Source organism: Nansenia antarctica (genome assembly GCF_963989245.1).
Source record: "Nansenia antarctica genome assembly, chromosome: 3".
NCBI lineage: Eukaryota > Metazoa > Chordata > Actinopteri > Argentiniformes > Microstomatidae > Nansenia > Nansenia antarctica.
Window position 1 is genome coordinate 85,904,968 of NC_137688.1, and position 16,053 is coordinate 85,921,020.

At 44.0% G+C, this 16,053-nt stretch overlaps 1 protein-coding gene across 1 annotated transcript in view; it reads left to right on the forward strand.

Moving 5' to 3' along the window:
- Positions 1-16,026, forward strand: part of samd12 (sterile alpha motif domain containing 12) — a gene marked incomplete at its 5' end in the record, with an annotated part of 108,930 nt that extends 92,904 nt beyond the window's left edge. Inside the window, one exon of the mRNA XM_080526087.1 lies at positions 15,986-16,026. Within this exon, the coding sequence (XP_080382213.1) occupies positions 15,986-16,008 (23 nt within the window). The 3' untranslated portion in view covers positions 16,009-16,026. The remainder of the gene's footprint in view (positions 1-15,985) is intronic.
- Between the last annotated feature and the right edge of the window lie 27 nt (positions 16,027-16,053).

Consider the following 16,053-nt stretch of genomic DNA (forward strand, 5'->3'; position numbering starts at 1 on the left):
CCAATTTTGACACTTGGAACGAGAGACAACATTGAGGGTGCCATGGAAAAGACCACAGTTGGTTGAATTGGAGATAAACTCTCATTTCCCAGAGACTGATGACTGATGATCTCCTTAGCGCGAGCCATTCAAAGACTTTCCCCTCTTCTAAAATAAATTCTTTCAGAAGGACTCTCGTAGCCTACATGTAAAGTGCCATTGACTTTGACATTGTCTCAGTTTATCCTTCGGGTAGGGTTGATACATGGCAGATATATATCCCAAGGATGACATGTATTTTCACTTGAACGGTATATTTAATTGTTGCGGCAATTTAATTAGTGTACCTAATTGATCTACCATAAGACACAATGTTGTGTATCCAATTGTTAACCCAAGCAAGGCCTAATACACCTAATTGGTGCGGCGTAAGACACCATGCTGGATTCAATTACGCCACGCTTTATCATTCCTGGGGAAGAACTACATGAGGTGACATTGGGTTTTCGGGAGGGAGAGAGAGAAGAGGCTCTCACCGCGGATTGAACAGACAGAGGCAGCTATTTTCTGGGAGCACAATGCAGGATGGCGCACTCCGGCTAAATAAATTATAACGGTCTATTTTTAAGCTGAAGTGTAAATGCGGTAATCCTCTGTGCAGGAGCCCACAAAGAGCTCACCGAGCCACATCAGGGGAATACAGCTCTCTCTTCATCCCCCTCTCCCTCTCTCCTTCCTTTTTCTCTTTCGACTCCGCCCTGCCCTGCCACCTCTCTCTCGATCCTCTCTCTATCCTCTCTTTCCTGTCCTATCTGTCTCCTGCTCCCACTTCATTTTCTCCTCCTCCTCTCTTCATTTTCACTCTTTCTTTTTCATCCTCTTCCTTCCTTTCATATGTAAAGGGCTTTTTTCTTTCTTTGTCAGGGTATTTTGCTTATCGTCGCGACTCTAAAGGGACTCCACAGCGCTCCGTTATAATAAACAATAACATCCCTTTGAAATAGTCAGGGAGGAGAAACATGTAAGTGGTACACCGCAACTGCACAGCAGGGTGCATGTGCTGCACAACACACAGCATGATGAGTACCTTAACCCTCACAGATGAGGTTTTAACAGCTAACCCATTGCCCACTAAGTTACTCCTAAGACGCTCTGTCTTTGGCAGCATTTCGCTGGTTCCGTATGGGAGCGGAGAGCCCCTCCTGTGATGGTGTTTAATAGAACATAATGGGGTGTCGTTAATCATTGGCTCGGGGGTTAGGTTTTACAAGGTTAATGACACCGTAGCAAAGCTCTCCAGTGTTTCCCATTCCTCAGGTATTTATCAGTGTCAGGAGAAACATGTGCAATGGGCACTGGACTCACCCTCCTCCCTTCTCCTCTCCCCTCCTCCTGGCTCCCCCTCCTCCCTTCTCCTCTCCCCTCCTCCTGGCTCACCCTCCTCCCCTCTCCTCTCCCCTCCTCCTGGACTCACCCTCCTCCCTTCTCCTCTCCCCTCCTCCTGGCTCACCCTCCTCCCCTTCTCCTCTCCCCTCCTCCTGGCTCACCCTCCTCCCCTCTCCTCTCCCCTCCTCCTGGCTCACCCTCCTCCCTTCTCCTCTCCCCTCCTCCCTTCTCCTCTCCCCTCCTCCTGGCTCACCCTCCTCCCTTCTCCTCTCCCCTCCTCCTGGCTCACCCTCCTCCCCTCTCCTCTCCCCTCCTCCTGGCTCACCCTCCTCCCTTCTCCTCTCCCCTCCTCCTGGCTCACCCTCCTCCCTTCTCCTCTCCCCTCCTCCTGGCTCCCCCTCCTCCCCTCTCCTCTCCCCTCCTCCTGGACTCACCCTCCTCCCTTCTCCTCTCCCCTCCTCCTGGACTCCCCCTCCTCCCTTCTCCTCTCCCCTCCTCCTGGCTCACCCTCCTCCCTTCTCCTCTCCCCTCCTCCTGGCTCACCCTCCTCCCTTCTCCTCTCCCCTCCTCCTGGCTCACCCTCCTCCCTTCTCCTCTCCCCTCCTCCTGGCTCACCCTCCTCCCTTCTCCTCTCCCCTCCTCCTGGCTCACCCTCCTCCCTTCTCCTCTCCCCTCCTCCTGGCTCACCCTCCCCCCCCTCCTCCGCCCTTTCTGGCTCATCCTCCTCCTTCCCCCTTTGGCTCCCAAACAGCAGAAGGAGCAGGACGGATGCCAGAGCCGCAATGAATACCTGAGCTAGAGTACAAGCCATTATTGAGCAACTAACGAGGCCAGAGAGCCGATACGGTTTTCAACAAGCTGTATCAAAGCTTCTACCAAACTTGTTACCACAACCATTGAGCCATGAGCTGTACCGGAGCTAATGGCCTGTAACAAATGCTTACTACAACTGAGCTACAACTAATACATGCCGATATTTACATTTACATTTTGGGCATTTAGCAGACGCCTTATTCCAAAGCGACTTCCAATCGATACATTTGACTAAGGAAGTGAATCATCACTTCACCAGTTGTAGCAGGAAGCGTAATCTAGCTCAGGCCAGGGGCCACTGGCAGTCGTCGTGAAAAAGTCTTGGGTTTTCAGTCTCCAACGGAAGATGGGTAGTGACTCTGCAGTCCTGACAGCCGTGGGCAGCTCATTCCACCAGCGGGGGAGCCAGTGTAGTGAAGAGACGTGACCGGGCAGCGCGACTGCCAATACATTAGCAGTAACCAATGCTTGAGCTGTACTTGCCAGTATCATACTGTATCACTGACAAATGTTTTGGCTACACCCAATGCTTGAACTAACTTCTTTTTTTTTTTTTTTACTAATGTCATTAGTTAATTTCAAGTCCCTTTTTGTTTAAAATTTTCCCTGCCAACACACTAATTGGAGGACATAAAATAAAAATAACTATTCTACTTCTACCTACTGTATCATTCATTATCAGTATGTAATGAATCTCCAACCGCCGATCTGCCAACCTTGCGATCATTAGACGCCGGCTCTACACACTCTCCACAGCCTCCCTGGCATGGTCAATAGTTATTTTTTCATTCCAATTACTTTCGAGGTACTATTAGCACTGCGCAGCCATCCAGCTGGTCCTATTGCAAGAGGACAGTGACGACCACAGCAGTGTTTGTTTTTTTAATACTTTTCCTTGTTAAATAAGATTCGGTTCATCAGTAGATCACCTAATCAGTACCTTGCTAAGTAGAATGTGTTGGATACTTACCAATATTATCAATACTATTTTGAAGCACTTACCTTATACCCATACTTACCAATAATATACCAAAATCAATGACTGTCCTGTCTCTTTGTGTTTGTACCATGATATACCGTATGTACTAAACATAGCAGCAACTGACACTAAGTAGACATCTACAGTGCCTTCCATAAGTATTGGAAACAGGAAGCATTTTGTCTCCAATGGTTTGGATTTTAAATTAAACAATTAGTATCAAAGTAGAGATTCTCAGCTTAAATTCAATGTTGTTGTTTTTTTCTTTCAGATTGATTTCACCATTTACACAAGTACAAAATGTTTTAAACATAGTTGAGATCATATAATGTCCAAATAAAACACTCATGTTTAGCATTTAGTTGACAATCTGTTGCATGCAATCACTCCCGGAAGTGTGCAACCCGTTGACTCCACCAGATGCTGAGTATATTCTCTGGTGATGCTCTGCCAGGCCTGTACCGTACTGTTTTGAGGTCCCTCTTCACAAAATTAAATGCATGTGAATTGGATTTAAATATGGAGATTGACTTGGCCACTCTAGAACTTTCCACTTTGAAGCATTTGCTCATAATGTTTCTGCACTTCAGAATACGTTCTGCTGCTGCTGTTAAGGAGGTAGAGCTGGCGTCTAATGATCGCAAGGTCAGTGGTTCGATCCCAGACTCCTCCTGTCCACATGTTGAAGTGTCCTTGGGCAAGACACTGAACCCCAAATTGCTCGCAACAATGAGCGGGCCGGTGCCTTGCATGGTAGCTTGCCGCCATTGGTGGGCGAATGAGAGGCCATTGTAAAGCACCTTTGGAATAAGGCGTTATATATATAACTGCCGTCCATTTACCAATAGCAGACTCCAAAGGAAAACATGAATGTTTATTTTTGTTTATAGTTTCGTGGACAGTCTCCATTAATTAACAGCAGTAAAGCAGTAAATGGAGCAGCTTTAGCCTACATGGCTAATTCCCAGCTGTAGTCCACGGCAAGCTGTTAATATGCACCCTAAAATACATTAGTTAAAAGAAAAATAATTACATTAGATTTACAATTAGAGCAAGCATAGGCAAAATGAAGAAGGACATGCAAACATATCGCACACAATTGGAGCAGGCACAAACAAGCAAGCACAGGTGATGGTAGCAATCAATATGATAAGCTTGGGTTCTCCTACCACAGCTACGCAGATGACACTCAAACTCTTCCCATCCTTCCCCCCCTCTGACCTACATGTGGCACCACGTGTCTCAGCATGTCTCGCTGACATCTCTACATGGATGTCAGCCCACCATCTCAAGCTCAACCTTAACAAGACTGAGCTACTCTTCATCCCTGGGAAAGCCTGCCCTCTCTAAGACTTCTCCATCACAGTGGAGAACTCTATTGTAACCCCCTCCCAGACAGCCAAGAACCTTGGAGTGATCCTGGACAACCGCCTGTCCTGTGCGGAGAACATCGCAGTGACAGCACACTCCTGCAGGTTCTTCCTTTACAACATCAGAAGGATACGTCCATTCCTCACCAGAGAAGCAGCGCAACTCTTGACCCAGGCACTGGTCATCTCCCGCCTTGTCTACTGCAACACACTCCTGGCTGGGCTCCCCGCCTCCGCCATCAGACCTCTGCAGATCATCCAGAATGCTGCTGCCCTTCTGGTGTTCAACCTCCCCAAATGTTCTCATGTCACCCCCCTCCTACACTGGCTCCCCGCTGTTGGAATGAGCTTCCCACGGCTAGAGTCACTCCCCATCTTCTGTCGGAGATTGGAAACCCATCTCTTCAGGTTACATCTTTACTGCTCCTCCTGAGACATCTACTACCCCCCAGCACTGTGTCTCCTGAGACATCTACTACCCCCCAGCACTGTGTCTCCTGAGACATCTACTACCCCCCAGCACTGCGTCTCCCGAGACATCTACTACCCCCCAGCACTGCGTCTCCCGAGACACCTGCTTCCCCCTATACTGTGTCACCAAAGATTTCTACGTCCCCCCCCTTGTACTGTTTCTCCAGTGTATAAACACATTTTTTAAAGAAATCTTTCTTTCTTCTTCTATCACGACGACTGCCAATGGCCCCTGTCTTGCTACGATTGGTGAATTGATGATTTACTTGCTTAGTCAAATGTATCGATTGTAGGTGCGTCTGGTGATCTGACTGCTATGGTTACGTTGGGTTATGAATGAGTTAAGAGGAGGAGGAGCGGGGTTATGCAGGATTTTGTAGACCAGGCCGATGTTTTTGTATTTGATCACATCTTCCCAGCTCAGAAGTTTACAGTTATTTAGGATGATACAATGATGTGAGCTGTGGGTCCAGAACTTTGAGGCTTTGCTTGTAAAAAATTAAATAAAGCTAGACTCAATCATTGACAGCTCTTTGCACAGATAATGTGACGGAACACACCTGACTAACCAGAAACACCTGTCACACAATTTCTCAATACTACTGGTTCCCTGTGGCATTACTATTAGTAGTATCATTGTTATTATTATTATTATTATTATTATTAATAATAATAATTAATAATAATAATACAAATAATAATAATTATTATTATAATAGTAGTAGTAGCAGTAGTAGTAGTATCATTGTTGTTATTTTTTTAAATTATTATTATTATTATTAACTGGAGAAACCTCCCACACTTTATATTTGTGTTCATGTCTAATGACTAGAGAGAAATTCTCATAAATCAATATCTCACAAAAAAACCTCATCATCATTCAACACAAATATCAGAACTCAAAGGATTTGATATGTAACATAAGCAATCATATTTTCAGTGTGATCATCATGGCAAATGATAAAAGACTTATGCTCATCTACACAAACCATAAACACACACACACACCATAAACCCCCAGTCAACCACCTTCCCCCCAGTATCTTCCTCCTCATCTTAGCAGACATGGGAGACAGTGTCTTCTACAGTGGTACGCAGTGACAGGCGGGTGGCAGTTGGAAATGTGACAGAGCCACGTGACCAGAGTCAGACCGAAGACATCAACAAACTCCGTCTCTGCATTAAACAGACTTATTTACTTCACTGGGTTATATGCTGATGAGCAGTTTTTTGTTTTGGAGAGAAAAACTTCCCGCTTTTGTTTATGATTGTGAAATCAGGGCAGGAAACTTATGAACAGCCAAAGAACACGATGACCTATTTTGAACACACATTGTGGAACACGCCTCAGTTAACCATATCTGGGAGACAGAACAGAGTCTCAGAGCAACATCTGACAACATCTGTATCCTAATCTACCCAGTGTGTACTTGATTCCTATGCAAATCAGAGACCCTATAAAAACAACTTAGATATTAATTCCAAAATTACATTAACGATTATCCTGACCAGCTGGATGGGGTCATGTGTGAGTAAAAGAAAGAAAGATTCTATCTTTGCACTCGACAAGAACCGCGTCACATGGTTACCCAGGGCGACACAGCCACCTCCCTTACTGTAGCGCTAGATACTGTAGAACCTTCTAGAATACAGCAAATCTTTCTTAAAAAAAAAAAAACATTCTCTCACACCGAACTGATCACTGGCCATTCGATTCTGAGGTGTTGCATTATGTATTTTATATATTATAAATGATATACATGATATAAATTATAGGAACTTCCATGCCAGAACAGAACAGAACAGCCATGGGTGAGGTCATTTGACCCTGTGAGTAAAATAAATGTTATATCTTTACACTCGATCAAATTTCAGGACCCACCTTTCATGATTTTTCCTAGATATGTGCGTTCTACCACCCAGTATCCTTAACTTACATTTTCAAGATCTAGCTCGTATAAAGTAAAAGTATTTTGCAGTATTTCTGTGTGTTTCTTCTACAATATATTGTACTGTGCAAGAATAACACCATCTACAGCGCTGTCAATTTTCAAATATTGCAATATTTATTTGTGTTATATTTTTTACTTTCTTTTTTGAATGGATTTTTTAAAAGTAGGTGAAACAGCGTCGCACTCTAAGTGTTAAGATGGCCTCAATTCAACTTATTGAGTGATTTGTGCATTTCAGCTCATTTTAAGAGTGTCATTCATGGCAAAGGGTCTGAACACTTTCTGAGTCTGGTTTTTCTGTATTTAAATTTTAATGGATTTACTGAAATTTCCAAAAACATGTTTTCACTTTATCATTATGGGGTATTGTGTGTGGATTGATGGCAAACTGTTTTGATTTAATACATTTTTAACTGAGCCTATAACACAACAAAATACGGAAAAAGTGAAAGAGGCCTGAATACTTTAATACGAAGGCACTGGAAGTAAGGTGAGCCTGATTATTAATGCATAGAGACAGAGAGAGGGAAAGAGAGAGAGCGAGTCAGAAAGAAAGAAAGAGGGAATAAGCCCCTTAGCCCTCCATCCTCCTCCTTCTGAGATTTTATGGATTCCAACATTTTAGTACCTGTTTTCAGACGCTGCTCGTCGGATAATATTGGCGAATCCCATTCATCATTGACCCAGGGGGAGCAGGGCAGCCAGGGAATGCTGCTCTGTCTGGGGGTTTTACTGTGTGTGGAAATTACACTGTGGAACGGTACATTAATAATAAACATCCTCTGCCTGTGTTTGAGAGGTAAACGGAATGAGTGGGCCTTGTAATTGGTTAGTTTAATAACTGGCAGTGGACATGGGGCTCTCTCTCTCTCTCTCTCACACACACACACACACACACACACACACACACACACACACACACACACACACACAGACGGTCTCTCTCTCTCTCTCTCTCTCTCTCTCTCTCACACACACACACACACACACCCACAGGCTGTCTATCTCTCTCTCTCTCTCTCTCTCTCTCTCACACACACACACACACACACACACACACACACACACACACACACACAGACTGTCTCTCTCTCTCTCTCTCTCTCTCTCTCTCTCTCTCTCTCTCACACACACACACACACACACACAAACACACCCACAGACTGTCTCTCTCTCTCACACACACACACACACACACACACACACACACACACACACACACACACAGACTGTTGCTATATCCTGAAAGCATGTGAAGGCCTCCTACGACAGTAATGAATTGAAGCTATTGTGTGTGGTCTCAACTGGGTGACAGTATGTCTGACATTCACATGTGCTGTTTATCAATGATGAATGCCAGTGTGTGTGGTCCTGCCTACATTAGATTAAATTAGATTAGATTAGATTCGACTTTATCGTCATTGCAATTGTCATGGTAATTGAGTACAAGGAACAGGCAACAAAATGCAATTTAGCATCTAACCAGAAGTGCAAATTGTTTCAAGTTTATTGTTATGTCACATTACACAAGTGTAGGAGAGTAACATTTGCGGCGGCTGTGGCGCAGGAGGTAGAGCCGCCGTCTAATGATCACAAGGTTGGCAGATCAGCGGTTCGAGCCCCGGCTGGCCACATGTCGAAGTGTCCTTGGGCAAGACACTGAACCCCAAATTGCTCCCAGTGAGCGGGCCGGTGCCTTGCATGGTAGCTTGCTGAATGTGTGTGTGAATGGGTGAATGAGAGGCCGTTGTAAAGCGCTTTGGATAAAGGCGCTATATAAGTGCAGTCCGTTTACCATTTACAGGGCATAAGTGACAAAAAAGAATAAGACAGGATAGTAGTAATAGTTAGCAGTGTCCAGACACTTTGCAGACAATAAGGCACTAGATATAATACAAAATAAAGGTGACAATAGTACAGGTAAGACAGGATACACTAGTGGTGCAACTAGTAATAATAGATAGCTCAGTAGTAAAGTGGCTGTGAGCTTAAGGTTTTCGTAGTCCTTATACACGCGGTGTGCTTGGGTATGATAGTCAATTGAATTGTGAATACAGTGGGCTTGTTCATGAGCCTGATCGCCTGGGGGAAGTAGCTGTTGGTTAGCCTCTGAGTTTTGGCCCTGAGGGTCCGGAAGAGGCTTCGCCTTTTGGACGGCATCGGTTCAAACAGACTGTGGTTGGGGTGGGGTTCTTTGATGATCCTCCGGGCTTTGCTGACACACCGTTTGTCGTATATATCCTGGATATCCTGTAGCACTCTGTGGTTGAGGGCAGTGCAGTTACTATGCCAGGCAGTGATGCACCCAGTCAGTATACTCTCGGTTGTGCCTGTAGAAGGCCCACAGGGTCTTCGACCCCATGCCAAACTCATGAGTTCCTCAGTGACAGAAAACTGAGCATCCACCCCCCGGATGAAAATGGAAAGGTGGGCAGTGTCCGCCCTGTTTGTACTCTCATCTGCAGCCAACGAATACCAAACTAATTCCTTGGCTTTAGTTTGTAGCTGGATCTGTAAGTCGGAGACCAGCTCATCCACCCAGCTAGCCACGGTATTTCGGGACATGTTGGTATTTTCAAATGCCTGCTTCTTGTCGGGGCGTACAACATCACATACCTTTTCAATGCAATTTTGAATAAACTCTCCCTCTGCGACCGGCTTACATGCTGTTGCCATGTCCTCAACTATTATAAACCTTCACAGCTCCCTCACACAGACTGTTTATGCAAGTAAACAACTGCATGTTGAATATCTGGTTCGATATGGTAGCCGGAATATGCGTGTATACATAATGTGATATTATTACAGTATACGTACAACGACGCATATGTGACGTGGTAATGTGATAAATAGCTGCATTTTCTTGCTAGCCTTCATTTTCATCTGTAGATTCTGTATTAACGGTGATTATCTCAGCAGACTCACACGCGTCAGAGTTGGCATGTGTCATCCCTGCCATGTCACATGTCGTAGCTGAGCTTTAAATGTCACTTCTCTCTCTCCGCTGATCTGCCTGACTCGTTCTCCCTCCCTTTGAGAAGTGTGTGTGTGTGTGTGTGTTTAGTGTGTTGTGTGTGCGTGTGTGTGTGTGTGTGTGTGTGCGTGTGTGTGTGTTTAGTGTGTGTGTGTGTGTGCGTGCGTGCGTGCGTGTGGTGTGTGTGTGCGTGTGCGTGCTCTCCACCTCTCTTTGTGTGCCTGGAAGCACAATGATGCTCCCTGTATTGATTTTCTTCTGCTGCTGCTATTTTATAATTATGTCTCCTCTTTTTATTTTCCCCCCACTCTCTTTTATCCTCACTGTCTCTCTTATCTCCTTCTCTCCTCTATGTTGTTAATTCCCTCCCCTCTGATTCCTTTTTCATGATTTCCTGTGCCGTTGCTTGTTATCTCACCCTTTTCTTTTTTCTGTTTGATCTCGACTTCTTAATTTCCTCTTTCATGTACGGCATTTCTCTCTGTTCATTTTCACTCTCACCCGCCCCACGCCCCCACCCCCACCCCCCCCGCTCTGGTTTCCTATTCCTCTTCCTTTCTCTTATCCTTTCCCTCTGTTTATCCATCACCCCCTGGTTATATTAAAGGGAAATGTATTATATTTGGGGAAATGTGTCTGAGTCTTAACCTCTTTGACTCAGCGGTTCACTGTCTCAGGGAGAGCGGCGCTAGAGACGAAAACAAGAACCACGTCACGTGGTTACCCAGGGTTACACAGCCACCTCCCTTACTGTAGCGCTGGATACTGTCGAACCTTCTAGAATACAGCAAATCTTTCTTTAAATGTTTTTTTCTCTCACACCGAACTGATCACTGGCCATTAGATTCTAAGGTGTTGCATTATGTATTTTATATATTATAAATTATATACATGATATAGATTATAGGAACTTCCATGCCAGAACAGGACAGAACAGCCATGGGTGAGGTCATTCGACCCTGTGAGTAAAATAAATGTTATATCTTTACACTCGATCAAATTTCAGGACCCTCCTTTCATGACTTTTCCTATATACAGTATGTGCGTTCTACCACCCAGTATCCTTACATTTTCAAAATCACATCAGGATAAGCTAGTATAAAGCTATTTTGCAGTTTTTCTGTGTAGGAGGCAGGCTAATTTACAAGATGGACAACTAGTGGTCTTTGTGTGTAAATAGCAGATTCCCATTGTAAAGACTATGGTCATTTGACCCCCCTCTTATAGTAGATAAAAAAGGCACGGCTGTTCTAGTGTTAACCGTGGAAACTGAGGGACTCAAGCATCTGAAGGGACACCTCTCTACCGGGGTATGGAAGTCAAGTTTCCCCCATCGACCCTCATTACAAATATCTTACTGTTGGACACTTTTCAACATTTGCTGTTGTGTTGTCGTTCCTTTTATGTTTCAATAAACATTTCATTCATGGGTTTGGGGTGTCATTAAAAATGTAACAGTCGTCACCATCTATCACCTGCATTACAGTTACAAAAGACAATTGAACCCCACTGGAAAACACGTTGGGAAAACCACAACGGACAGGGTTCCCGCGCTGGTCTTAAAAAGCTTTAAAGTCTAAAATCCAGCAAACCAAAATCTAAAGCCTAAAAAGGTTTTGAATTTCATTTATTCGGTCTAAAATTTTGGAGCTAGGTCTTAAAAATGAGATCCTGCAAGGAAATCAGTCCGACCACATCTATTTACGCGGAAATTAATCAAGCTGGAACCAAAAAAATGCCAAGTCGCTTCCTTTTTTGTCTGTATGGCAAAATATATGGAAATCCCTAATTTCATCACCTCGAGGATGACAAAAAGCTATCATAATATGGTGTCGCGAATAGGTAAAAAATTATATTCAAAGAGGTCTAAAAAAGGTCTAAAAAGGTCTTGAATTTGACTTGTTGAAACTTGTCGGAACCCTGATTGGAAACCGTACTTCAGTACCTCAGTAGAGAGATGTGGTCAATGTGGAACATCTCTCCATGAGGGTCTATGGGTTTAAAAATGGGTTTTATTGTTGGGATATTAGACGTCAATCATCATTTCATTTGAGCCAATCATTATTTCTAAATAATGGCTTGGATGGAACTGGATGGAGTAATGGGAGTATGTGCTTGCATTTTTATTGGATGTTACATTCCAGCTAACTGTTTTACAAGCTTTAGGCTTTGCTTAATTGAACTCTATTGTTTGATTTCATCACATCGAGTGTATGGTAACATTTTGTGTTGCTGTAAATCATCTGTATCTTCATCTGGTAGGTGTAAAAGCTAATGTGGCTGTGTCTCAACCGGTTGAAAGGCATGGGCTTTGTAGTTACTGAGTTTGTGAGTGCAATGGGACGCGTCCTTTTTATTGTGCACCAGAGCAGCGCACATGATCTCACGGGTATTGAAACTATGTTCTATTGAATCTATGAGAATAGTTCTTGAACTATTTTTGTACTTTTGATCAAGAGAAGTTGTTGAAACTGACCCAGGGGAGACAGGCTCATTTTAACACATGGAACGGAACAAGGAATGGTATCAAACACGTGGATCCTTGGTAGGGATCGACCAACCTCAGAACCAAGGGTGACCGAGCTTTTGTAGTAGTGGCTCCCACACTGTGGAACGCCCTCCCAGTGTCGATAAAGAATGCTCGATCTGTTAATTGTTTTAAGAACTTGTGTTAAAAACACACCTGTTTCGTTTGCACTTTATTCCATGATATTTTCACCTGACCCACTTCTATAGGTCATTGTTTTGTTTTATCTCTTGTTGTTTTATTGCTCTTATGTCCTTATGTGCCCTATGTGAACTTGTTTTTACCTGATTGTTTTTATGTGATGTCCACTGTACAGCACTTTGTAACTTCGTTTTGAAAGGTGCTTTATAAATAAAATGTACTTACTTACTTACTAGTATGGAGTGCTGGTGAATCCAGGCCTTGAACCTCCCCGGCAGACCTGTTTTGTCCACCTTGGTGAGCCAGGCATCGAGCTCTTTTTTCTGCTGGTTTTCTGGATGGAGACAGCATCTTTGAGGCTGCAGTCAAAGATACTTCCCGAGGCTCTTGATTGGCTGCTCTGTAACGGACGGGATGTTGGCTCCGGCCAGTGGGAACCGGAACTTGTCCACTACTTTCCCCCTCTTCAGCACTAAAGACCTGTGTTGGTTTAAAGCTCATCCTTGCCCAGGTGATGAGCTTCTTTAGGCTTTTGAGTATCCACCTGCTGCCCGGGACAGATGTAGTAGTGACAGTCAGGTCGTCCATGAATGCTCTTATTGGGGGCTGGCGCACTCCAGTCTTGGTCAAAGGGCCCCTGCATTCTACCTCTGCTGACTTGACGACCATGTTCATGGCGAGGGCGAAAAGGATGACTGAGATGGTGCAGCCTGTTATGATGCCTTTCTCAAGCCGATGCCAGTCTGATGTGCCAGACCCAGCAGTGACTCTTAGCCTGATGTTACCGTAATAGTTCAGAATAAGGTCCTGATCTTGCTGGGAACATGATGTCGTAGGGGGCAAGCTCAACGAGTTTGTCTGGCATGGATCTATATGCATTTGCAAGGTCCAGCCACAACACAGATAGGTCTCCTTTGTGTTCCCCTGATGAGTTGTGTGACTCCACCGGTGTGTTCTAGGCAGCCAGGCGCTCCAGGCGCTCCCACCCTTCTGTGAGTCGTCGTGATAAGATGCTGACAGATATCTTGCCTTCCGCTGCTTAGCAGTGACATGGTTCTGAACCGGCTGATGTTCTCAGAGTTCTCTTCCTTGGGTATCCAGACACCCGACGCACACCTCCGCCGGTTGGCAACTCTTCCCAAGTCGATCTTCAAATTGAAATAATTTTAATTAATTAATTTTGACATTTAGCAGACGCTTTTTTAATCCAAAGCGATTTACAATTACAAATTACAGGGACATTCCCCCTGTAGTAACTGAGGGCCAAGTGCCTTACTCAAGGGCACACTAGTAGTGGTGTGGTTTCAGGCGGGATTTTAACTCACAACCTTCTGATCACAAGTCCAACTCACTATCCACTAGACCACCACTACCCCAGAAATCCAATTGAACATGCTGGATTTCATTTCCTGATGAAGACTTTAGGCAAAAAAGAAGACCTCAAAACAAACAACAACTGAAAAAGTTTGCTGAAGTTTTTGATTGACGGGTGGTAGCTTCAATCAAGCGATGCGCTAAATCAATGGCGATGCAGTAGATGGCGACTTTTTATTGGTTTTTTTTCCCCAGGAAAAAACATCCGGGGCTATTCAGAAAACATTCTCAGGGTTCCCACGGGTCCTTGAAATCCTTGAAAGTTTGTGAATTTGAGAAAAGAAAATCACGGTCTTAAAAGCTTTTGAAAATAGACATGGGTCATTGAAAGTACTTGAATTCCCCTCTCTCTCTCTAAAAAATATATATATATATTAAAAAATGTACTTCATCATTTTCAGCTCGTCAACTAGTCTCTGTGTTGCTTAACTTTACACATATTTCACAGTATATTGTTTTGCTGTGCTGTGGTAGAGAAGGCAAGAGACCATCTAGTGTTCACACATTCAAAAGCCTCTCTTTTTAATTGTTGTCTGTGAGCGGATAGTTCCTATTATATAAATTCGCACTGGACTATTTATTTAGAAATGTATTTCACAAAATCCAAGACCAAGAACAGACATTTAACCTGGAAAGGCAAGTTTATTCAACTACATAGCACACAGAACAACAGGCTGAATAGAAGTCCGGTATGTTAACGTAACAGTTATTCAGCAACACAATAGCATAAAGAACATACCTGGGGCTGGGAGGCTGAATAGGCTAAATGAACATAACAAGCCAGCGAGTCCAACAAGCAAGTTACCAGTAAGCAAGTTCACCCAGCTACCGTTTGCTTAGCTTCAACAAGCTAATGTTTTAGATAATTTCTTCAGTGGTATAGGAGCAGCATATAGTTGTCACAAGCCCAGAGCGGCCCAGAGCGCCCTCTGTCGGCTGTAGACGGTAATGTTTACTCCTTGGTTCATGTCAGTCAGTATGAAATTATATATTGATATATAAGTCGCACCTGACTATAAGTCGCAGGACCAGCCAAACTATGAAAAAAAAGTGCGACTTATAGTCCGGAAAATACGGTAATCTCATTGTTGAAATTCAAGAACATCAATCACCTAGCTTGTTTCCAGGGTTGGTTACCTCTTGAGTTTCTTCGGTGGGACTCCACCGAATTGGGTCAATCCGATATTAGTTGGGGTGCCCGTCACTGCTGGAACAATCTGGAACAATCTGCAGAGAACGTTTCAATCGGTTGCTCGGGTAACCACTAGGGCAGTTTAATGTTTTGATTGAGGACCTATTCTTTTGAAAATGTTGTGTTTTCTTGATTGTGTTTTATTATGTTGTAATGTTGTGTATTTGTATTATCTATTGTTGTAAACTGTGTGTATGCATCTTTTATAGGCTGTGTCTGCTCACTGTTTCTGTTGCTTGTTTGTTGTTATTTTATGTTGTATATTGTATGTTTTCATACTGTATGTGGTGTCTTTTTTAATGAAGTGCTGCTTTTCTTGGCCAGGGCTCATTTGAAAAAGAGGCTACTGTCTCAATATGACTACCCTGGTTAAATAAAGGATTAATAAAAAACAATTTGTGCAGGGCTCCCTTCTAAACGAGACCTTGGTTTCAAATGGAGACACCCAGCTAAAAAATAACGGTTAAATAAAAAATATGATCCCATATGCCATATAGATTCCCAATCATAGTCTGTTCGCTGTGACGGAACGGTTGCTGTACGTTTGCTGTAACCCTGAGGTGTTGCTCTTGTTTTCGCTCTAGGTCCACTCACACTGAGTCAGAGAGGTTAAGACACAGACACAAGTTCAGTTGTTCCCTATTTAAGGGAAGTTGTTAATCTATTTAACACTCAGTCTTACTCTCCCCTTCTCTCTCTTTCTCTCCCCACCTTCTCTCCGCCCTCTCCTCTCTCTCTCTCTCTCTCTCTCTCTCTCTCTCTCTCTCTCTCTCTCTCTCTCTCTCTCTCTCTCCCCCCCCCTTCTCTCTCTCTCTCTCTCTCTGCAGCCTCTCTGGAGTGTTCGCCGTAATTCACCCGGACTTCCAGGACAAACGCCACAGGACCCAGTCTCCCT